General features: G+C 44.8%; 2 protein-coding genes across 2 annotated transcripts in view; both read right to left on the bottom strand.

The window, feature by feature from the left end:
• Positions 1-13,680, bottom strand: part of SPTA1 (spectrin alpha, erythrocytic 1) — a 70,236-nt gene extending 56,556 nt beyond the window's left edge. Inside the window, exons 1-10 of the mRNA XM_047092890.1 lie at positions 13,459-13,680; positions 12,231-12,470; positions 10,322-10,447; positions 8,233-8,373; positions 7,368-7,514; positions 5,188-5,321; positions 4,491-4,635; positions 2,177-2,331; positions 1,096-1,231; positions 894-995 (exon numbers count right to left, since the gene is read on the bottom strand). Coding sequence (XP_046948846.1) covers positions 894-995; positions 1,096-1,231; positions 2,177-2,331; positions 4,491-4,635; positions 5,188-5,321; positions 7,368-7,514; positions 8,233-8,373; positions 10,322-10,447; positions 12,231-12,467 — 1,323 coding nt within the window. The 5' untranslated portion in view covers positions 12,468-12,470; positions 13,459-13,680. The remainder of the gene's footprint in view (positions 1-893; positions 996-1,095; positions 1,232-2,176; positions 2,332-4,490; positions 4,636-5,187; positions 5,322-7,367; positions 7,515-8,232; positions 8,374-10,321; positions 10,448-12,230; positions 12,471-13,458) is intronic.
• Positions 13,681-24,054: 10,374 nt separating this feature from the next.
• On the bottom strand, positions 24,055-25,017 carry LOC124521904 (olfactory receptor 6K2-like). The gene has a single exon (XM_047093085.1). The coding sequence runs from the start codon at positions 25,015-25,017 to the stop codon at positions 24,055-24,057; it is 963 nt and encodes a 320-aa protein (XP_046949041.1).
• Between the last annotated feature and the right edge of the window lie 339 nt (positions 25,018-25,356).

The raw sequence follows: 25,356 nt of genomic DNA, 5'->3' as shown, positions 1-25,356 counted from the left end.
AGGAATCCCAGTCTACTGGCAATGCTGCCGTGCTAAGTCCAGCAAAAAGGCAGCACAGATTTCTCAGGCTCCCAGGATAACAGGTGCATTTGCAGGGATCTCGGTTTCCTTTGGCCGAAAATTGTTTAAAAAACAAAAATCCCTATTTTTTATTTTTCCCAGAGAGCTCGGGGTGAATTCAAACTATGGCCATCTCAACCTCACCCACCCCCAGCACTGGAGGCTGTGATTGGAATCGGATGAAAGGCAAAGAGGCTGCAAATCTTATTTTATTTATCATCCCAAGGAGTTTCGGTGACTCTGCGTCTGAAGCAAAATCTCTCAGGGGTCAGGGGGATGAGGTGAGTCCTTGCGATTCAGGAGGAGACGATCATGGCAAACCTGATTATTCAGCGGGTGGGATTCAGACTGTGTAAAGCTTTCCTGTTATTTAATGTAGATTTGAGAAACAAAGGTATAGAAAAATCAGTGTGATTTGAGGTTGTCGAGAGGGGAGAAGAAAGCCAGCCGTGGGCCAGGCACCTTAGGGAATCCAAAGATGCGTAGGTAGTGTCCTCAAAGAATTTACAGTCTAGAGGCGAGTATGGAAAAGCGATAAAACGGCACAAGTATGACAAGGCAAGATGGTATGGAGGTTTTGAATTAGGTAGAAGGCAGGTCGATGAAACTTGGTAGGTTCAGGAAATAAAGGCTCAGAGGTGAGGAAGCACGCCTCACGTCCTGAGAATTTCAGATGACTCATTTCAGCTAAAGCAATATGTGAAGGGAGCATCTCAATATTGAGAGGTTGATACGACTTCTACCCTCGTCCTGTTCGGAGATGGTCATATTATCATGAGATTCAGTGGGGCTAAATGTGTATCATAATTTCGCACGCTGTTAAACTGGATTACCTTCTCCAGAACTTCATCAGAGGCTTCATGACCGAGGTCCAGCAGTTCCCGACCAGTCTCCTCAGCAGATTGGAATCGGTCATCATAAGAGTCAATCTCGTGCTAGGGTCACAAGACGGAATGTCTTAAAATTCAGCAAGAAACCTTCTGGGGGGCTTGGCGCCTCCCTCTTCCTCCTCCTGGGGAGGCTCTTCTTCTCTACCTTGTGCTGCCCATGCCTGTCCAGCAGGGCCTCCCCGCCAGCCACATCTGTGGGCAGCTCATCAGCATTGATCAGAGCAGACTTCTCTTTCATCCACCCTGAGAGCTCCTCGTAGTCAGATAAGAAGCGCTGATACCTGCAGGGAAGTTAAGGTAAAGGGCCGGAAGGAGAAACCAGGTAGGTGTGAGTGGACTTGGGAGCCTGGAGTTGGGGTTGGGTTGAGCTGAGATGTCCAACGTGCTCCTCACCCTTATCCCCGCCCCCCTCCCACTGCCCTGATGCACTGCCTGTTCCTTTAATGGTGCAGGCTGTCCCTCACTCCAGGCTGCAGACTCCCCGGACGGGTGCATTGCTGTGTGACGAGGCGCAGGGGCCCTGCTTCTCCAACATCACAACGTCGCACCTACCCCGGAAGCACTTGAACTGGAGTAAAGCACTTTGGCCAACGAGGCCAAAGTATAAGCCCTGACACGTAAATAAAAGGAAGCAGAGCTGGGGTTAGGAGCCCTCATGCACCTTAGCTCACCCTTGACCCTATTCATAAAAACAAAACCACGAAAATGGTTACTTAGTCGAACATTTAAATGCTCACCAGTTACTTTGGGATCGTAAAAGTAGGATAAACACTGTCTTCTGGGGTTTTAATGATTAACCATAAACATTAACTACTGAAATGGTACCCGGCTTTTTGGCAAGCCAGCCCACACGGCATTCAGGAAATAATTCCAGATTTATTTTTACGCCCTTCAGCCTGGAAGTTTATTTCGGTGCCTAAACTGGGGCCAGGATTTTGGTGTTTCTTTAGCTGCTTTTCCGGGTCCCCGGGCAGCTTCCTAGCATCCTACAACTGTGCAAGTGGAAGAAGACGGACGGGGTGCAGTGAGTGGAGGTGCCATTCTGACCGTCACATCAACCTGCAGAGGGCTCCTCTTAACAAATGAAGCTTCTTTTTGCCTCGACCAGTGAGGAGGCGGGAGGGCTGGGTCCCTCCTCATGTCTTCGCTTTCACTCTTAATTTCTGCTTTTGACGTTATACCCGAACCCTATAGAGAGACAGCAAGAGGGAGGAGGGGGTTCCCACCAATAAGAAGCCTGCAGCTTCTCATATCTGCTGGCCGCCAAGGCGCGGATGTGCTCCCAGTTGGAGACCAGCTCCTCCTTCATTTGTTGGATCTGAGATGCATCTGAAGGGTGGGAAAGCATCAGCTTGTCTGCTTTGGCACTCAACTCCTTTACCTTTGGGGAAAAAGAAAGAGGGAAAGGGGATGAGAAAGAAATGCGGTGGGAAATCCAAGCACTCTGATTCTCCCTGACAAAGTTTGGCGGGAGAGATCCGAGAAAACAGCCGTATGAATACTAATAACTTAATACACGTACACTGAGGCTTTTATGTTAATATGTGGACGTGCTATTTCAGCATTAATAATTTACTGACCGTGTTTGTTTCTTATGGTGCTTAGCATTTCACACGTGTTTGCTTGTTTTCCAGTCTTTTGAAAATAGTACTCAGAGGTAGAAACTATTCTTATTCCCCTTTTATGCGAAAGCTGGGATGGTATTTATTAGTGCAAGGGCATTTAGTGACTAAGTACCAGGAGCAAGGTTTAGACCTCAGGCTGTCACTCACCACCCTCTACACTGTTTCCATAAATATTGTTGTGGGAATCATTATATTCAACTATCATCAGATGTCGTCTAGGATTTGAGATTTTGTTATCCGGAGAAAAAAGTAAGACAAAATACAAAACTGCTCCAGGGACAGAGCTACGGTCAGGGCACAGCACACGGGGCCCTTCAGTGGGCTGACTGCTGTGCATACTCCATGGAGTTGGTTGAACTTATGGGTGATGTTGTGAGGGGGAAGAAGCAAAGATGGAAGTCAGTCTGGAGCAGGGGCTTGTACTAAGTTCCGGCATGCCTATGTCTATTCCTCTAGGGATAGGGACCCGCGTCTTCCAGCTTTCAGGTAAAGGGTTAGTACCCAAAATCTATAAAGAACTTATCAAAAAACAAAGAATCCAGCGAAGAAAGGGGCGGAAGACATGAATGGACACTTCTCCAAAGAAGACATCCAGATGGCCAACCGACACACGAAAAAATGCTCCACATCACTCATCATCAGGGAGACACAAATCAAAACCCCAATGAGATACCACCTCCCACCTGTCAGAATGACTAACATTAACAATGCGGGAAACAATAGATGTTGGAGAGGATGTGGAGAAAGAGGAACGCTTTTGCACTGTTGGTGAGAATGCGACCTGGTGAAGCCACTCTGGAAAACGGTATGGAGGTTCCTCAAAAAGTTAAGAGTAGAACTACCTTGCAACCCAGCAATTGCACTACTAGGTACTTATCCAAAGGATACAGGGGTGCTGATTTGAAGGGGTACATGCATCCCAAGGTTTACAGCAGTGCTATTGACAATAGCCGAAGTATGGAAAGCGCCCAAACATCGACTGAAGAATGGATAAAGAAGGTGTGGTATATATAAACAATGGAGTATTACTCGGCAATCAAAAAGAAGGAAAGCTTGCCATTTGCAATGTGGATGGGACTAGTATACTATGCTAAACAAAACAAGTCCGCCAGAGAAAGACAAATATCATATGATTTCACTCATATATGGAACTTAAGAAACAAAACAGATGAACGTGGAGGAAAAGAAGGAAAAATAAGACAAAAACAGGGAGGGAGGCAAACCATAAGAGACCCTTCGATACAGAGAACAACCTGAGGGTTGCTGGAGGGGAGGTGGGTGGGGGGATGGGCTAAATGGGGGATGGGCATTGAGGAAGGCACCTGTTGGGAAGAGCACTGGGTGTTCTATGTAAGTGATGAACCAGTGGATTCTACCCCTAAAACCAAGACTATACTCTATGTTAACTAACTTGAATTTAAACAAATAAAATTTTTAAAAAAGGAGAAGAAAACCCAAAGGTGGACCTAGTAACGTGCCCTAGGTGTCTCTGAGTTTCTTATAGAAGAGCAAGAAGAAATGTCTTCCCTTATCTACCAAGTGCAGGAAAAAAACCAAGCAAGATTGAGCTGGAACTGACGAGCTTTTTCTTTGACCAAAGAAAAGATTCCCTGGCTGCAGGTACAGAGTGAGATTAGGAGGCCATTGTGGGAGGTAGCTTTTTTTTTTGTTTTTAAATCACGAAATTCATTGCAAAAAAACACAAGACTATATAAAAATCTGTGTATCTTTAAAGAAAACTAAAGGCTATCCAATGGCCATGTATAAGTCACGAACTAGAACAAGAAGAATATTCAGGGCCGAGGAATTTCTCCCTCATTGAAATAATGAACTTACTGCGTCCTCTGGAGGCAAGATGGCCAGCAAATACCTCTTCTAGCCCAGGAGGCTGGCCGTTCTTCCAGCAGTGGCTTACCTTGTCCTGCATGACTGCAAGGTTCCTCTCAAGACCTTTGTGACTGTGGAACAGCGCCTCAGAGCTAATGAGATCTTTGCCATAGTCCTCAGAGGTGAGTTGAGGCTCCTTCTCTTTGATCCACTGGACGGCCTCCGTCACATCCCTGCCAGACAGCCACATGAGCTCCAACAAAGAAGATGTCAGGAATTACAGGGCAAACAACACACACGGCAGAGACCGCCCTGGTCCACTCGGCTAGCAATTACCTGGAATTCCTACTCACTATCAAAGAGTAATGCAAAGAGTTCTTGCTTTTAATGGCTTCCTTTGACATGTAGGGGCCTGGGCATCTCCCTGGTCATTGGGCCTCTGCATATACTTCCCATATCTGGGTCAGCTCTTCATGAGTCTTTCTTCTTCCCAACTCAACCTTCCACTCCCATCCAGTTCGTAATATGCTTTCCTTGCCTCTGCAGCCTTTCTATCGCTAATTTACCTGCGCTTTTATAGCTTTAGGCTCCAGTCATCACACGCTTGGCCACGGGGTGGGTCACAGCTGCCTTAACTACGCTCTCCCTTGCAGCCTTAAATGCAAGCACATGATTTCCTTTGGTTTGAGGGATTGGCCGGTAATTGCCAGCAGCAGACAGAGGCCGGCACAATTAGATGTGGCGCTGTCGTAGACTTTCCCATAACGTGCGGGCCAGATTTGTACCTTTTGAATCGCTGGAGGTCTGCAGCATTGGCCAGCGTCTCCTGTCGCTGCCCAGCCAGGCTGAGGAGACGCTTCCAGGCGGTGTTCACCTCATCCTGCTTTAGCTTAATCAAGGGCAGGTCAGGATGTTTCTCCTGTGGGAGGGGACCAGTGCGGGAGTGAGGCAAAGCTGAGATTATTCCAAAAATCATTTGACATTTCTCATTTCATGCTAGTTCGTACTTTGCCAGGCATGGAGAACGACCTTTTGGCCAGATCCCAATCTTCACCTTAGCCCTGTGCCCTAGCTTTAACCCGATCCACGTTGCCAAAATCCAGAGGCCAAGCGCCCAGATACAGTCTCTCTCACTCGCAGCCCTGGGGCACCCTATTAACACACATTGCCCAGCCATGGTGTTATTTTCAGAATTCCACCTTGTTGGTGCCTGCTAATCCCCGGAAAATCCTGAAAACCAAGGAAGAAAAAGCCCCATCTGTGAAATATGACTTTATTTTCCAACACTCTGCTACTGGGGTTCTTAACTCCTCTCGGGTCCTGACGCCTTCGAGAATCTACTGAGAGATTATACAGAATTCTACGCACATGTATCCACATTTAATTTTGGAGAAAAACTTCATGGATTGCTGCAAAGCATCTAAAGCACTGAAATTAATGAATACTAGGTTAAGTTAACAGCGTAAGCCTATGTTGACACTTGGCACTTTTGAGTAGTTCCCACGTGTCTGTCTTTCTGCTCCTCCTGTCCCTGTCTCTTCACATTTCCATTCCCAATTCTGAAGCCGCTCCAGACGGGATTTTCGAGCCTCTCCTTCCTGGATAGATGGTCCTTTCTGTTTGGCGCTGTGTGGGTCCCGGTGCAAAAGAGCAGAGGACGCGCTCTAAGCTGTGTTGATCCTTCCCGTGGTAGGTTAGATAAATGGCCATGCTATTTTACCAGGAAGCCTTCCTTTCGAGACGTGAAGTCCGTTTCCTCACGCTTTGGATCTGGGTTGGCCTATGACTCGCTTACCATAGAATGTGCCAGAAATGACACGAACTTCTGTACTTTCAGCTTCTGTTCTAACCTTTGGAATGCTGACACATAAACATGAAAGACCGTGTGGAGAAACCCCTCGTTATCCTCGCCAAGGCCGCAGACGTGGGGGCAAGGCCGTTTTGGGCCCTCCGCCCCGACTAAGCCACCAAATAACTGTAGCCACTTAAGAAACCCAGGGGGGACCAGGAGCATTGTCTAGTGGAACAGCTGAACCACTGAATCCGGAAGAAGTAACACGTTTGTTGTTTTCAGTTTTGTGACGGTTTGTGAGACAGCACCGAATAACTAAACAACTTCCACAACAGGACAAAGGTGGCGGAAAGAGAAAATTTAGAGACTGTTGGAAACGCGGCCTGGAAAAAAACGGAGAGTCAGTTACTTTCCCCCCTCAGGTACCCGTTCGTCCTGAAATCTCGATTCTGTTAGTACAGAAAGATCGTTGCCGTTCTGGAGATGCAGTGAGGATGAGACCATATGGAAAAGCACAATAGCCAACGCTTGGAGTTTCGAATTCCTTTATAACCACATAAAATTTCCTTTACATCCACATAAAATTTCCTTTATATACAAATAAAACCAGGCTGTCTTCCCGGTTTTCTTGGCACATCCTACAGTTATGTAGCCCCACACCGAATTGTTTGCCTGCTCAGATATTGAAAGCTTATTTAAACATTTTCTTAAGTAAAGGAAGGTAAATCTGCCTCTCTTCTCCTTCCCCCACCCACAAACATCATGTATAATGACATCGTCCATATTACAGTAGCCCACCATTATTTCACATTCTTTGCTGCTTTATTCGGGTTCTTCTCCATGAAAAGGGTGCTGCATAAAACTGAGTGGTTGACCGACCGGTGTTCCGCACAGGAGTTACCCGGTTGCGGGTCTCATTCCTCCGCGCATCTGCACAGGCACACCCACAGGTGTGAACACATACGCTCTCCCTCCCAGTCACGCCTCTATTTGCACAGACTGGCAAGGGATGGGCCCGGACAGGAGAGGAAGTTGCCCCGGACCTGTTACGACAAGGACACGCAGCCTTGTTTTCTCCCGATGCCCGTGTCCCTCACGTCCCACCTGCTGATGGCGGAAGGCTTTGGCTCTCAGGAGCCCTTCCCTGCATCGACCCTCTGCTCCCCATCTCACCTCGGCACACTGGTTGGCATACTGGTTCATTCCATCCAATTTTCTTTTCTGAGTTTCCAGGTCCGCCTGGAACTCCTCAAACTTCTTATGCAGGACCTCTGTGCGTTCCCAGTCCTCACCCAGCTCTGCTGACGTCACTATAGCCTCCTGTGGACCAGGAAAGTCTGTTGAGTCACTGGCAAACGTTCAGAATTCCTGCAGTTCAAATGCCTCAAACCATTGCCCACACTCCCCGGAAATCTCAGAAAGAGGGGCTGGTGGGGCTTGGGAGAGACCTTGAGGAAAGAGCCAGAAGCAGGAGCGGGTGTCCGGAGGGAGCACCCTGGCCCAGGGCATGGCGCTCTTTGAGGTAATCTTCCAGAAAGACCAGGGACGTGGTTGGCCAAGGCTCCCGGAAGCACCTTTTGTACTTTGGAACATAAGAAATAAATTCATCCTGGTTCTACTCAGGTCAACACACTGAGTATCCGCAAAAGGGCGGCACTATGCACTCTCTTGCTTACTTGTTATCTTCAGCCCTAACTACGGGATCATTCTTTCAGTGTCTAGAAAAATAGTTACAGGTACTGAGAGGCAGCCCTTAGGGAGGGAGCAAGCAACACCGCCAGCCTGGACCCAGAGTCGGAGCAAAAATTCAGGAGAAGGAGCCGAGGGGCACGGAAAGTAGCCGGGGACAGGCCGGGAGCACTTTCTCCCCACATTGTAATGTCAGTGGTCTCCCCCACATCTCTGCCAAAATTCCTACTTTCCGGGAACAGGGTCCAGGAACAGGCACCCAGACTGGTTTACAAATAGCCTGCGTTCAACTGCCGCGGGGTGCCTGGGACGCGAACGGGAAGTCCTCTGTGTCCTGCGTGGTCCCCACCTTGTCTCCGATCCACTCCAAGGTGTCGGCGCACTCCTGCAGGTACTGCTGTAGACGCAGGGCCCGCAGCAACAGGGCGCCCCTCTCCCGGGTCAGCTCCAGAAGGAGGTCCCACAGCGTGCGCAGCTGTTCCAGATGGGCCTTTGGGAAGAGAGGCAAAACCGCTCAGACACCGCACCTGCCTAGGGCAGCTGGGGCAGGTGCACACTCCACCGGGGGGCAGGGGGGCTGGATAAAAATGTCATCCGCCCGTGCATTAACGGCTCCACCAAACATTTACAGGAGGAAATCGACATGCACGGGATGTGCTGCTAAACCAGGCCGGATGTGATCTGCCACGAGAGAAAAAAATGTAAACGTGCTTTGAGGTTTTACAGGATGAAACGATTGCCGACCACAAGACAGGAGGCCACAAAGATTCATGGAAGAGTGCTCATGTGAACTGAACCTTGAGGAACAGATAGGATTTGGAAAGGTCCATGATAGGCAGAGGGCGTTCTAAGTACTGGCCAAGTCGTAGAAGAAATTTAGCACGAACTGTTTGCCAGAAGGAGTGAGAGTTACAGTTTTGCTAACTTGTAGTGGAAATTCGTGGCACCAAAACCATAAGAGAATTTTTGGACTATGCAGTCGAAGGCTTTGACGCCAGGTTAGCTTAGAAGATCATGTATTACATAACTTGAAAAACTGAAGGTATCGTCTGTGTTATGTCCTCAAGAATCTTATATTTTCCAACTGGTCCACGGCATAAGGTAGCACACAGACCACACTTCTCTCCGAATCCCATAGCGGTGCAGTCTGATGGAGCACGGTGAGTCTGATAGTTGTGAAAAGGTTTCGAACGTGGCTCAAATATTGTAATTGATGTAGGGGATCTGTGGCACACAAAGCTGGGAATGACACAAAAATGATTTCAATTGTACACCAATAGGTACGTTTTGAGATTTTTCTTGTTACAGACTCTTCTTTCCAATAAGGTTCTCTTCTGGTTAAAGTCTGTGTTGTCTGACCATATTTTGTTGACAGTAAAATGGACCAGAATTTGTATGCCAAATGTGGAAAGACTAGACCCAATTTTTAAATATGTAACGTAAATCTGGGCTGACGCTTCCAAAACAAAACAAAACAAAACAAAAAAACTCAGTGAAAAAAAGAAAAAAGAAAGAAAGAAAGAAAGAAAGAAAGAAAGAAAGGAAGGAAGAAAGAAAGATCTCACTCATGCAGAAGAGATCCTGAAGTGACTTTATCAACACAAGCATGTTGGAAGAGTGTGTGAATGAAGTCAGAAAAGAGTTGATCCGTTAGTAATGGATTCCAAAGGGGTGATGGTCTTCAGTCCTCAGTGTTCAGGGAGGACTTTCTGAAGATGGGATTTGGGGAGCAGATGTACAGAACTACGATAGTAGTCACAGCATGTGGGCTGTGAAGAGAAGGAGGCATCACAGACAGACAGGTATTTCAGAGAAGATTCAAATGGCAGAACATCCCTTGTTTGAAGAGTCTAAGGAACATGGACCCTGAGGTCAGAAGAAATAATCAGAAATGACATTTGGGAGGGGCCCCCAGGTGGCTCAGTTGGTTGAACGTCTGACTCTTGATTTTGGCTCAGGTCATGATCCCAGGGTCATGGGATCCAGCCCCGCATCGGGCTCCACAACGAGCATGGAGCCTGCTTGGGATTCTCTCTCTGTCCCTTTGTCCCTCCCCCACTCACACCCTGTCTCTGTAAAAAAAGAAAAATTAAAAAAAAATGAAAAAAAAATGAAGTGACATTTGGGAAGGCCAAGTCATCTGGGACACGTGGAACTGGGTTGAAAAGGACTTGATCTTCAGCGAAGTTATCCTGCGGTGCTCAAGGAGGAGCGTGATGCTACCCCAGGATAGCTTTCGTGTCATAGCTCTTTTCCCACCCCAGGAACAGGAGGACGTCCCGTCGTTTTTCCTGCTCCACCCCACTAGAAGATCAGAGGCAGGAACCCCGGTTCCAAGCCAGCTGCATCTAGCTGCATACCTGGCATAATCAATGAAAACTCTGATAACGTAATAAAAAGTTGGACTCGTCTCTTCCAGAGTCATGTCGTATAGTTACCTTGGTGTCCTCATGGGCAAAATGCCCCTCGGCAAACCGGGTTTCCCTGATCTCTTCCAGCTCAGGAATGACCCTGGACTTTGCTTGCACTTCTGCTTCCAAAGATTCATGCTTCCGATACTTGCCCTGAAGTTTAGGAATCAGAGGACAAGGTTACGGAGACAGAAGGAGGCAAACCGTAAGAGACTCTTGAAACCTGAGAATAAACTGGAGGTTGATGGGGGGGTGGGGGGAGGGGAAAGTGGGTGAGGGGCATGGAGGAGGGCACCTGCGGGGATGAGCACTGGGTGTTGTCTGGAAACCAATTTGGCGGTAAATTTCATATTTAAAAAAATAAATAAAACAAAATAAAAACTTGTAAAAAATAAAAAGTGAATTAAAACTTTAAAAGTAAAAATAAAACAAAGTATGGGTATACTTAAAAAAAAAAAAGAAATCAGAGGACATGGCTAATGAAGCCTAGCGTCCCTGGGTCCTAAAAATGTTCTTCTGTTCCTTTTTTTACTTTCGGGTGGAACTACTTGCTTCACAACCTAGATTAAGTGGTAACCCGTGCTCAGGGCTGGAGGAGTCACATCTTACAAGAAATGGTCACTCCTGGCCCCCCCAGGCTCAAAGTCAAGGGCCACAGAGAAATGTTTTGTCCTGTTCCCATCGCCTTTGGGGAGTTTCCAGTAAATACCCTCCATCGCCATCGGTGGGGATGAGAAGATGCCCCACATTTGTTCCTCTTCAGAAAAGAGGAAGTAAGTGCTATGGAAAGTTGAACGCAATGAGGAAAGTGATTATTACAATAATGGCTTTTTTGTGATTGAGATGTTTTTGCTTCTCAGATTATGCTGTTATTGGCCTATATAAATGGATGCACTTAATCCATATCACTTTGTTCTTGACCCAGTGCTTCCTCTCCAACATCAAGTACCCTTTTTTTTTTTTCAACGTTTATTTTTATTTTTGGGACAGAGAGAGACAGAGCATGAACGGGGGAGGGGCAGAGAGAGAGGGAGACACAGAATGGGAAACAGGCTCCAGGCTCTGAGCCATCAGCCCAGAGCCCGACGCGGGGCTCGAACTCCCGGACCGTGAGATCGTGACCTGGCTGAAGTCGGATGCTTAACCGACTGCGCCACCCAGGTGCCCCTCAAGTACCCTTTTTAGGTAGGTTACCTTTTCTCCTGGTCGTGACTCTGTCACATGCTGTAGGACAAGGAGGAGAGGAGCTTCCACCAAAGCTCTCCTCCTGACACCTGTCAAGTGGACTTATGAAGGGCATGGATAGCCCCTTGGGAGAAACCCAGGAAAAATTCCACTCTGCTCCTATCCTTCTGAGCAGGGTGGAGGGCAACTGATTCTGAGGCACTGATGTTTCTTCACCTCAAAATATTAAAATCACAGAGTGTGTCATAAATTCTTTGAACTCTCAGTCACTGTTTTGCTCATGGCTTAATTTCAGATTCAGAATACATTCATAGAGGGGCGCCTGGGTGGCTCATCAGTTAAGTGCCCAACTCCTGGTTTCAGCTCAGGTCATGATCTCATGGTTTGTGAGTTCGAGCCCTACATTGGGCTCTGAGCTGACAGGGCAGAGCCCGCTTGGGATTCTCTCTCTCTCCCTCTGTCTCTGACCCTCCCATTCTCTCTCTCTCTGTCTCTCTCTCAAAAATAAATAAATGAACTTAAAAAAAAGAATACATTCATAGAGCGAGTTTCGCTTGTAAATAAGGCACTGAGGCTTGAGAAGTGAAAGACACGGGCCATTTAGAAATAGAATTATGGTCCCTAATGGGTAGTCTGATCTTTCTGTGACATTATCGCCTGACAGTTAACTAACTAGGCACTTACATTACAAGAATGTTACCCTCCCTGGAGATCTCAGGGTCTGCTCTGGGGAAGTCAAACAACTGAGTACCTGTATGTTAGTTAGATCTTCGTAGCTCTTATCATCTGCAATCTTGAGTTTCTCTAAGACCCACTTCTCTAGGTCATCTGCATCCCGTCTGAAAACCTGGTAATGATAGGACTCTTCGAGCTTCTGACCCCTCTCCGCAACCAGCTCCTTGAACCTCTGGTACCGAGTCAGCACCTCCCGACGTCTCTCCTGGATCGCCTCCGCAGTTTCCAGCACCTTTGGGCCACTAGTCTCCATAGCCTGAAAGTTAAAAATCTTCTCTTACTGGTGCTCAAATCTCTATGATGTCCCTTTTGTATGTACCAAGGCCTTTACTCATGTGGGACTTAGATTCAGATGTCTTGAAGCCTGTTGTTATTAGGGGTCCAGTGTATCTACATAATTTCAACCTTATCTAGCTACCCTTTTGGCTAATAATTCTTTAGCACTCAAGACATTCTTCCAACTTTTCACATAAATGTGTGCCAACATCTATTACATTCTATAAATTAAGATATATATATAAATATAAATATATATATATATAAATTAATTAGGATATATAATATATACATTCTGTATACAAATTAAGTCAAAATTAATCTTCTCCACTTTTTTATTTGCTTTATATTTACAAACACTACAAACAAAAAGTTCAGCACATCTTTTATCCAATTATCATACATTTCAAATTATTAGCATCTCAGTAATTGGCTTCCACAACATAAAAGGTTATACTGTTAAACACCATAAGTGGCACCAACCTGTTTAGGGCAATAACTTGAAAAATCTCCAGAGGATTACCTTCATTCATCTGGATGTGGGCACAGTTTCCCCTAGCTTACCTCCGCCAGGACACTGAATATCAAGTTCAAATTTTAATCTTCCTCTGAAATATAATTGCTACTCTGTATATCGCTTTTACTACTTGGGCTACAGAATCAACTCATTCTCTACAGACCCAGATCTTTCTTGTGTACTATTTTCCTCCAAGTTCTCTACTTGTTCTATATACGGACCCGTGTAAATGGGTCATTGCTAGATTTTCATGCTATAAAGCCACAAGCTTAAGGCCGTGGTTTAAAACGGGATACTCACAAGAAGAGAGTCAAAATCAATCTTCTCTACTTCTTAAAAGCCAAGAAACAATGCTTACAGATTCTGTCCAAGACGGTACAGAAAGGTCAAACGAGACTGCTTTCCTCATTATATCAATGACAAACTGTGCCATAAAGAATTCCATACTCACGGTTTCCTTTGGAAAGCGTTTCACTTTTCGTAAAGGTCAAGAACCTGGCAAGACAAGATGTTTCCAGAAGAGAGAGGAATAGAGAGAGAGAGAGAATTCACATGGAATTGTTTAGTCTTCTTCCGATAAAAATGAAAGAAATGGTACACACGTGGAAGAGTCAAAAAGAAAAAAAAAGAAAGAAAAGAAAAGCCCTGGGCCCAGACTCCCGCCAGCTAGAGTCTCTGTTATCTTCAGAAGGCAGGAGACACGTTCAGCAGAGGCAGCTGTTAACTTGGGCAGTCGCTGGGTGACTCAGCGGTTCAGAGACTGTATGTAGCTCTAAAAGTTTCTCAGGAGGAACTATTTCCTATTTCATAGGAAATAAAAGGAAGGTTTTTTCTTTAAATGAAAAGTTAGAAAGCAAAAGCCATTACAGATAGACGTAAGATAAAGAAGCCGTGTTATAATTCTGTGTTGTTTCTTTGACTCGTCTTAGATGCTATGTCTGCGAATGGCAAATCATGAAGGAATTCTGGGTCATCCGCTCTCTGGACTCTGCAGAATTAAAAGAACTTGGGGGCACACATAGGTTCTTGTTCCAACCCATCTCTAGGAAATACAACTCAACCACTTCATGAAAACACAGAAGCAGATTTTTAACAGCCCTGAAATCAGTAAGATATGCTAATTCTTGCCGTAGAGCCTTTGTGAAAATAGGAAGAAAATTGCATTCCTGGTCTTCCAGGCTGGGTTTTTAAAAATCTCATTCAGCCGTTCCCTTAACCATTTAAATCGAAGGGATGGAGGAAGGAAGATATGTGTGTGTTGATTCGTATTTCATGAAGCAAAAATGAGCATACCTCATTTGACAAATGAATAAAATATCTGAGAATGGGACAGAGTTCTAAAATGTGGGATAAAAGTCATCCTGTTTTATGAATTGTTTTTAATGGAGTGTAAAGGAAGCAGAAACAGTTCTCCAAAGGCATAGTCCTTTTTGGCCACGTTACAAAAATGAATCAAACAAAGAGAAAATACCGGGATGGTTTCAGATCCTCCTACAAAGCAGGGGACTGCCCAAGCCAAGTATGTGACCCACACTTCATTCCAGGTTGGATCCACCTTGAATAACCAAGCGTTCATAGTCTATTAAGGTAGAACAAGGTTCTATACCTCTGATTTCCCTCTTCCCTCTTCTTCACCCAAAACAACTGAGAGAGCTTCAAATTCTCTTCTTTTCCGTACAGTTTCATTCTATTCAAATCAAACAGGGTATTCAACGCAGCAACACAAATCTTAGTGGATGTGTTATATCACATGCACCAAGGAACCTGTGACTGGAGTTGAGGTGGACAGGACGTTTAAAAACTTTTATCTAAGATGTAAGGACCACCATCAATTATCCTATCTTCAGGTACATATAATTTATATGTTGGCATGATCAATTCACATTGACTTCCAATCTTTAGAGGATTCTGGGAAGCAGGGATTATCATCCCCATTTTTATATGAGAACAGAGGTGGTGTCTGAGAGGGATCCCATCCCATGGCTTTCAGTTTGGGTGCGTGTAAACAAAGAGTCAAGTCCCCATGAGGAACACCGTTATGCCACCCTGCCCTCCATCTGTTCTAGCCAAGCTCCTCTTAATCCATCAACATTGCTGGTTGTCCCATTCCAGAATCTTCCCGGCGACAACCACGTGAAAACCTTGGGACCAAGGAAACAACAGGGCCCCATCAGCACGACTGGTCACCATGAAATAATGAAATAAAAGTGGGTGAGAACAATAGCCTTGAGAGCAGGTAGAGATGTGCAAACGCACAAGGGTCAGGAAAGAAGTTTTATGCATCAAAACCCAGCGTTGTGTGACTTTTCCACCATGGCATCCAGGAGGGCTCCTGGTGCAAGCTTCTCTGTCAGCAGTCTGGCTGCCCGTGTGGCAGCTACCAGCTACGTCCCTCCCCAGCCCATCTTCTCAGGCCCTCCAGGTTGACGGAGCCACTGCTGTCCCAGAGCGCCACCCTTGTTGGGTGCCCTTGGGATGGATGGAGAGTCATGACAAGAATATCTCAGATCCTGGTGGCTTCACCCTTGGAGCCCTGAGCCCTCTTGCCACTTTCATAGTTTTCCAAGAATGCTCATCGGCTCTGATGATAGACAGACTCTGATTCCAGACACTCAGGTAAAGAACGCGAATACAGTGGAGGTTTAGAATCGTGTACTGTCTTTAAAATCGCGTGTTGCTCTGTATGTGAGCGAGGGCTGAGCGGCTGCAGATGAAGGCGGAGGGTGTCCCCAACAGCTTCATCAGAGACGAGTCTCACGTTCAGTGGTACAAGGGCGGGGGTGATTGGCAGGGCCCTTGCATGGGTCGTGGGTATCGGCTCTGGGCAGATCTATACTCCACACGGCGGTTAATCAGCCCTGCCCAGCTTCCCCGGGGCCCCCTTTGGCTATCAGATCTTTTCCTGGGCCCTGAACTCCCAGAGGTGCTCCACGCCCCAAAGTCTGAAGCAGCCCCAAGCCGCAGCACGAACACCCCTATCGTGTTGACTGTGGATTTTCTGGAGTCCCACTTTCTCAGCTCATCTACCAACAAGGAAAACTATGTTACTTTTAGTGTAACCTTTTCTTCCATGGGATAAAGGTCATTATTAGTTTATTTTTTAAACATTTTTATTATTTTTTTTTGTTTTTCCAGAATTAGTTCTCATTTTAAAACGTCTCTACTTTTTTTTTTTTGTCTCTTCTAGGGGTTAGAATATTAGATAGTATAATTTAAAAACATAAAACGATCTCTTTGCAGTTAACTGTCCCCACGCTAATTGTTATCACTGCCTATCCTCTAAAGTTATTTGGGATATATATTATCCAAGTTTGCAATCCTACAATAAAAGAAATATAATTCTTTCCCCCCCTACTACAGTCTTCTCTCGCCCTCCCTTGTGTATTTTATTATTATTATTTTTTACTTGGTATCCCTGCAAGGAATAAGGAAAAATAAAACCCATGACATGCGCTTTCTGCAATGAACCATGTGATTGAGGCAGGAAGGAAACTTTGGGATAATGGCAAAACCCTTGGATCTCAAACTGAAACATCTAACTTGAAAGCTTGATTCTTCCACTTAATAACCTGATGAGCATAGGAAATTCGCTTAAATTTTGTTAAGTATATAATGGGGACAGTCATGACTAACCTACCTGTTTCAGGGTGTTGTTATATGACTCACTTTATGTTTCAGTTACAGGTCATACATTTTATTCTGAATCATTAATTCTGAAAATCAGAATATAAAGGGCAGGGATCGGCTGTGGGATAATCCCTCATAAAGCTAAGGGCTTATCTTTTCAAGGATGATTTGCGATGCATCATTTAAAAGTCTTGCATAAAGCTGGTTGATGTTCCCAGCCACTAATAATTTTCTTTGAGTACAGCAGCACTAAAGGAAACTGTATAAACCTAAGTCCTCATAAACCTTGTAAAGATAGCAGGTTCAGTGTCATGGCCCCACTCGGGGCAAAGAAGAGCTCAACTAAAAAATATTATTTCTCATTAAAATAAAGGGAAGTAGGAGCCAAGTGCCAAGACTGAACATATTATTTCCTTCACAGCCCTGATTAAACTATGAAGTTTAGTTCTTATATTTAACGGACTAGAGCCCCCATGATATCAGTGAAAGTTCTATTTAGCATCTAAATATATGCCAGTCATAGAAATTTTAGTGGACTATCTGTGACATGGCTTCATTTCATTCTTTAAAAACTGCTGCATGTGTATATATCACATACCTTGCCTTTACCCATTACTTGCCCGCCCCTGCCGTACCCTGGAGAGTGTGGGAACCGTCTGAGTTTTTTCTATACCTTAACTTTTTTATAACGTCTAATTTGTCAAGAAGCATAGACTATCTCTCTTCTAAAACTTTACACTTTCAGGGGTGCCTGGGTGGCCCCGTCAGTTAAGCATCTGACCGGCTCAGGTCACGATCTCACAGTTCATGGGTTCGAGCCCCGCGTCGGGCTCTGTGCTGACAGCTCAGAGCCTGGAATCTGCTTCGGATTCGGTGTCTCCCTCTGTCTCTCTGCCCCCTCCCCTCAAAAATGAATAAACATTTAAAGAAATAAAAAAAAAAAACCCTTTACACTTTCAGCAAACTATTATTGAGCCTTTTCATGGACACAGAGTTCTAACAGGCAGAGGGAACATAGAGGTGACCGAAGCAAGATGCCTGCTCTCGAGGAGTTTACAAACCAGAGGCCGCACTTTCACACTGCGTGTGTAAGATTGTGCTAACGGTCCTGCACTGAGAGCTGTCTGCATGCAAAATACATGTGCTACAGCAAAGTGATGTCAGTAACGCTGGATTTTCTACAAAAAGACGTAAGCATAGTTCGTAATTGCACATATAAGCCACTTGAACGGGGACGTTTGTAAATCGGTCACTGAAAGGGAAGTTTCATGTCTACGTCAAAGTTTTCCATTATGGCCTCTCTTCCCCGTTTCTGAAACAAATTAAAAGATAATGCGGCACTCTGATCAGTTGGCGTCGAAGGGTTCAGAGGAATTTCAGTGAAAAGAATGTCAGAGCTACTTTTGAGGTGACTTTGGAGAAAACTTAGTACCGCTTTATGGTCTTTCCAAAATCTGGTCCAGAGATGAACCTCCTCATTGCCAGTGTCATGTGAACGGAGGCGAGAGTCAGCCACCTGGGGCATTCAGAGAAAGGCGATGATAGCCAGAGACTCCAAAAGAAAAGCGGTGCTCTGATTTCTTGAACTGCCCATATGTTCCCACCCAGAGGACACACCCTGGTAAGACATGCGATAAATATCTACCTTCGAGGTGCAAGAAATAATCCTTATTTAATAGACAATAGACACTTGATAAATCTTTTCTAAAAGAAAGAAAGAATGAATGAATGAATAAGTAAAGATAACTTTATCTAAGTGTCAAAAGTTCAATCGGAACCAATGTTTAAAAGACATTTACCCCAAATACATTCAGGGTGTGTCAGCTCTTGGTTTTACTTGGAATAAGAGAGGACACTGCCTAGAAAGCAGCTTCCATTCCTCCCAGAGAAAGTTCTATGCCACCATTATTGGGGATGAGATAGAGCAAGGTATTCCTTAAAAGCAGTCCCTTGTCTGTCCTTGGTTTGTGTCAAGAACTTTTCCTAAATTGAATGTGGATGGAGATCTAAAGGTAAATAAACAGACATAAAGAAACAGTAAAGGTTCTGCACGTCTCAGAAGAAACAGGATTTCTCTTTGAAGTTTTTCTTGATTCTGCAAGCATAGTTTCTATTTCCTTTTTTTTTAACGTTTTTGTTTATTATTTTTGAGAGACAGAGGGAGACAGAGCACGAGCTGGGGAGGTGCAGAGAGAGAAAGAGGGAGACACAAAATCGGAAGCAGGCTCCAGGCTCTGAGCTGTCAGCACAGAGCCCGAAGCGGGGCTCGAACTCATGGACTGTGAGGTCATGACCTGAGCCGAAGTCAGACGCTCAGTCGACTGAGCCACCCAGGCACCCCGCCTAGTTACTACTTCTGCTATGATTCTATGAATTTTGTTATTACTTCTTTTTATCGTGCCTTTACAGGCCTCTCCCCAGGGCTTCAGTGGAAACTCTTTTGTTCAGAAACTATCAATGCCTCATGTGTAAGAACTGGTCAGTAATGAATTGTTCAGTAAATCCATGCAGATGAGATGTCTGAGATTAAAAAAAAAAATGAGGGGGGCTTCTGGGTGACTCAGTCGGTTGAGCGTCCGACTTCAGCTCAGGTCATGATCTCACTGTTTGTGAGTTCAAGCCCCGCATGGGGCTCTGGGCTTCCAGCTCGGAGCCTGGAGCCTGCTTCTGTTTCTGTGTGTCCCTCTCTCTCTGCCCCTCCCCTGCTCACGCTCTGTCTCTGTCTGTGTCTCAATAAGTAAACATTAAAAAAATTTTTTTTTAATTAAAAAAAATGCGGGACAACATTAACAGTGAACATAATTACCTTCAAATTACATGCTGAATTACTTATGAGGGTTTTTCAGTATGTAATTATATATAATAAACATAGTAAACTCTAATAAGCACACTGATGAGGTGGGAAGCAGGAGGAGGGCTCGTGGCTCACCCTCGCAATGTGGATGCAGGGTCACTGCAGGGAGGCACGCAGGTCCCCTCTAAGTGGAGCCCTCCCCTTTGCCCCCAGCACTGACTCGAGATGGGAGCAAAGCCCCAGGAGATACTTCAGATTCGATCCCAACATTCAACTCCGGCCACAAGGTGGTAGGTTGGTTAGCAATTATGTATGATCAATTCCCAGAAGTAGCAGCCACGGTTTGAAACTTTGGGGGCAGCCCAGGATGGGGGAGGTGACAGGTGGCCTTCGTGCTCAGTGCAGCCTCTTCCGAGATTCCAAGTGTTGGAGGACAAGTACCTTTTCAGGATAAAGTCGACAGCATCTCTGTGTTGGTTTGCAAGCCCCCACCCCACTGCAGGGAGTTCTGCAGGTGTAATCTGAGACCAGTCCCCATATTTGGAGGACAAGGAGAGACCCAGAAAGAGGTGGGCCACTCCAGGTCCGTAGGTGGCGGGTATAATAAGCAAAGGGAACTTACATACTGGGCTTGTCTTGGGCGGCTACAGGTTCCTGTACCCACTCGCCAGGGTCTTAACAGTTTATAGTGAGGCATTAACAGGGTTCAGCTGCATATACTGGCCAGCAGCTGTGAGCATCTGGGTCCTTGGCCGGCCTCCAAGAGGGGGAAGGGCCAACGGAACCCACATTCCAAGGACAGGGGAGGGGGTTTGGACCTCCCATCCCCGGGATCCAGCTCATGGGTCCCGTCCTCTTGATGACCTTCCCTAACTCTGTGTGGTTCTTTTTCATCATCGGTTGTAGCAGTTTCTGTTGTTCTTCAGTGTGGACAACATCTCTGATTTCTTGTAGCAGCTTTCCAAGAATGACACAGCACAGGGTCAAAGGTGCACGGGCTGAGCAGGCAGAAGTTAAGTATCAAAACGATGCAAGTCGTTAGATTTGCAGTAGCGACTAATAGTACAAAGTTACTGAGAATTAGCATCCTGTGTTCTATTCTCCGGCACCTTAATAATATCCTCCTGAATACAAACGGGTTTTTATTCTTACCTTGTTTTGTGATTAAGGAGTGGTCCCACAGCTGAACTCCACCGTGCAAACGATGAGAACAAATGTGAAGCCACCTCCATATTTTAATAACAGTAATTTATTAATTACAGTAATAATTAATAACAGTAAATTAATAACAGTAATCTATGCTGTCCCACCACTTACGGAAGACCCTTGCTAACCCTATGCATGCTGATTTTTTTTTTAATGTGGACGAAGTTTAATGGTTGCTTACTGGATGAGGAAAAGCAAAGTAAATATTTCAGCTCCTTGGATTTGTTCAACTCGGATCCCGGACCGTGAGCTTCCGGACATCAGAGAATGTGCCTCGTCCCGGCATTATTCCAACACACATCACTCTCCCCTGCATATGGTAGATAATTTTTAGACGTTTCTTGAAGAAATAGGTGAAGTATTTCAATAGCACCTACGGGAACCTCAGGGATGGTCTCTGCTGAGTAGCTTCTGAGAAGCGAGTCCTCCGCATGTCACTGTTTTCTCAGGACCATCGATGCAATATTAGGAATATAACATGGTGGTTAAGAGCAAGGCTTTAACAAAATTTTTTTAATGTTTATTTATGTTTGAGAGACAGAGAGAGACAGAGTGTGAGCGGGTGAGGGACAGAGAGAGAGGGAGACACAGAATCTGAAGCAGGTTCCGGGCTCCGAGCTGTCAGCACAGAGCCTGATGTGGGGCTCGAACTCATGAACTGGGAGATCATGACCTGAGCTGAAGTCAGAGGCTTAACCAACTGAGCCACCCAGGCACCCCTAGAGCAAGGCTTTGAAATAATAGAACGGGGTGCAAATCACAGTCCAGTCTCTTACTAAATGTGTGTCCTTAGACAAATCACTTAAACCCTATGAGCCACAGTTTTCTTACTTATATACTAAGAATGATAGTAATACCCATCGCTTAGGATTGTTATCAAGTGACATATATACAGGAGACATTTATTACAATGTCTTGTATATAATGCACGCCCAATAAGTAGAAAATTGTATTATTGTTATTATTAATATAATATTGTTATTATTAATATAATTACAGCCGTGAAGATATAAAATGTTATTTTATTATTAGAAGTGAAAGTAAGGTTAATAAATGCAGCGCACTTGTTGGGAAAAGAAATATATTTAAAATTAACAAGAATAAGCTGGCTGTTCCTGTGCTGACCAAGTCAGAAGCCACTTGACCCCAAGATTTACTAAGAGCAGTGTTACAAAGTAACACATGAATGTCAACACACCCCATGAGCCTTCTTTTCCTGTTTCTTTTGCTTTTATTTTTCCCTCCTCTTGGAATTTTCTTTATTCAACACACACACACACACACACACACACACACACACACACACACATTACTTAGTAAAATTCCACTCACAATCTGGAGTAGGGTGGGTCTAATCACAGGATTTCAAACAAAGTAATGAAGTGGTCAGATCTAAGTTTTAAGAAATAACTTAGCCTCACTTTGGAGAGCAGCTTGGGGGTGGAAAAGTATGGATGTAAGTGAGAGAGCTTTAGGCTATATTAATATTTAGGGACATCGATAATATCTAGGAAAGGTTTATATAATATAAAATTGGAAAGTGGAAAAAACAGATAAGAAAATCGTGTAACCCTTTCCCATGCTGGAGATTTATGTGGATCAATTCTCTAACAAACAATATTGTACTTGGGAAAATTCAGTTAAAGTAAGTAGTCGGTCAGTCAGTGAAGTAATTCCATTCCTGATTTCTCGGAAGAACGTGAGACAGAGATACATTACTTGAACCCAGCAACGCTAATGATCTCCCTTTTTCTCTTTTCCCTCATTTTTTTATGCCAAATATTCCCTGAAGACTTCCCTTGTCAAGACATCTCATGTCAAGACATGCCAAATATTCCCTGAAGACTTCCCTTGTCAAGACTTTCCCTTGTCAAAGACAACCTATGGCTTTTGCTTTTCTCTCATTTCCCTTTTCTTCTCCGTCTGAGCTCTTTATGAGATAGTATTAGCCTTTTCTCAGAAGCCCTTTCCCCTTTCTCCTGTCCACAGAGCCCGACACGAGGCTCGAACTCATGAACCGTGAGGTCATGACTTGAGCTGAAACCAAGAGTTAGGCGCTTAACCAACTGGGCCACCCAAGCAGCACTTCATCACATTCTAACTGAGGGGTGAGCCTTGGAGAAAATCACCCTTTATGAAACGTGTAAGAAAAGTCAGAAAGACAGAGCCCTCAAACAAAGGAGGACAAGAAGAGCCCACCATCCTCAAAGCCAGGGGAAAAGGGATTGAAAAGGGAAGAGTTTCTCAATACCAGCGATCGGTGGGCTGGATCATTTAGCATGGCCATACTGGTTTATCCATTCAATAAGTATTTATCGATGTTGCTTAATTAATACAATACCCTTTATGACATTGAAAACAAAGATTAAGTTTTTTCAATTTACTATGAAAAAAATACTGATTCATTAATGCATAGATTAGTTATATTTCTTCACTTTTTTGAAGGCCAAGTTTTGTTTGTTTTGTTTCGTTTTGTTTTTGCTTTTAAAGTATTATTTAGTGATCTTCTTGCTCTAAGATTCTTTGTCATCGTCTTGAACCACCACACAACTGCAGCCAACTACTTTTTTGGGTCTCATCCCCTGTCAGTTCTACAGAGGCCTGCCCATTCTCCTAGTTTCTCATGGTCACCAATGTACGTGAAGTTGATTTACCATTGACCACAATGGTCTCCACTAGCTTCACACATTACAGCTGGCCGCAAGCACACGAAAATGGCCTTGACTCATTATTGACCCAGACTGGAACTCACCTTGCACAACATTGCTAAGGTACAAAAGGAGCAGGGGAGTCATAATAGGACCTGCTGAAATATGTCTATATGGCTATTTATCAATAATAAATATTCAAGTTAGGAATTAGGGTTATTTTTCAACTATATCCATTGGTAGTACCATGGAGAGAACTTAGTCTTATGAAGATAATTTTTCCATTACCATATCTTACAAACAAATACTTTGACAATGCTAAAATTAAATGTTTACCCAGATCATTTCCAGCAAATCAACTTATCTTGACTAAAGTGAGTGGCAGAAAGCTTACTTATCATAGTCGGATCCAAAGATATGTCAAGCGCCCTCCTCAATGCACTTGACATATTTGTTTTTATCTGACTTTGTTAAGGAGGGCGCTTGTCGAGATGAGATTGGTGTTGTATGTAAGAGATGAATCGCTGGGTTCTATCCCTGAGACCAATACTACACTGTGTGCTACCTAACTTTAATTTAAATAAATAAATTACGTACTCTAAAAAAATGTGTCAAGTTGGGTACAGAGCAAAAGAATTCAGTTATTAGGGAATTCTGTTCCTTGGTGACCTCTGTAAGACCAGTCTCGGTAAACAGCTGATGGGAAAGGACAGATCACAGAGCTGAGAGTGAAAAGGCACCAGTGGCCACGTAGACGTCCAATAATTAGATCTTACTTGAGATCCTCGGTCTTATGAAAAAAGATTTTAGCTTGACCCAAGTGTTTTTTTATAGCTTCCTTCATCTCTTTGTTCCTCAGACTGTAGATTATGGGGTTGAAGAAGGGGGACAAGACTGCAAAGGCCAGAGCAATGGCTGTGTCCCAGAATAAGGAGTAGGTGGCCGAGAAGCGTAGGTACATGAGGGCCACACTGCCAAAGAAAAGCAAAAAGACAGTGATGTGGGAGGCGCACGTGGAAAAGGCCTTGCGGCGGCCTTCAGCTGACCGAATACGTACAATTACAGCCACAATGCCAACATAGGACATGAAAATGAGCATTACGGCTGTGATAATCTCCACTGCGTGGACAGTATCCACCACCTGAATCATGACGATGGCTTGTGTGTCTGTGCAGGCCAGGCGTAGCACGGGGAGGAAGTCACAGAAGATATGCTCCAGGCGATTAGAGCCACAAAATGGCAGTGTCGAGATCCAGGCAATCTCAGGGAGGGGTGTGATAAAGCCACAAACACAGCAACCTAAAGTCAATTGGGCACACAGCCTGGGGGTCATGATAGTGGGATAATGAAGAGGGCTGCAGATGGCCAGGTAGCGGTCAAAGGCCATAGCTGTCAAGAGACAAACCTCGCTGATGCCAGTGGAATGGAAGAAATACATCTGCAGGAGGCAACCATTTAAGGAAATGGTCTTCTCACCGAGCAGGCTGGCAAGCATCTTTGGAATGGTCGCCGTGGTGTACCAGATCTCCAGAAAGGAAAGGGTGCCGATGAAGAAGTACATGGGTGTGTGGAGGGGAGCATTCAGCTGGACCACTGTGATGATGACAAGGTTTCCAATGACAATGAAGGTGTAAATGAAGAGCAGTGGAATAAAACAGGTGACAGAACTTCCCCAGGAATAAGGGAAAGCAGAGAAGATGAACTCCTGAGCGGCACTTTGATTGGGGCTCTCCATTTTCTAGTTGAAAACAAGGACTTCCAACTCCCAGTTCACTCAAGCCTTGTAGGAGGTGCCTACGATTATTGGCCAGGAAGTAAACATGCCTACCGAATGCCAGCACTGTGTAGATCCCTGTACTGGGGATGCAGAGGTAGACAAAGGAAGAAAGAAATAGTCCATATTCCATAGATGCTTACAACTAAGGTTGTAGTATGGAAAAATATCCAGGCAGAAAGCAGAGTCAACATTTTAGACCAGTGATTCTCAAATTTTAGCATGCATCAGAGCCATATGGAGGGCTTGTTAAAACACAGATTGCTGGTCTATATCCTGAAGGTTTCTAACTCAGTCGAT

Source organism: Lynx rufus, unplaced genomic scaffold (assembly GCF_022079265.1).
Source record: "Lynx rufus isolate CCGP_SWC_20201006 ecotype Redwood Valley unplaced genomic scaffold, mLynRuf1.p SCAF_31, whole genome shotgun sequence".
Classification (NCBI taxonomy): Eukaryota; Metazoa; Chordata; class Mammalia; order Carnivora; family Felidae; genus Lynx; species Lynx rufus.
The sequence above is the reverse complement of the archived record's forward strand: the minus strand, read 5'-3'. Positions and strand labels throughout refer to the sequence as shown.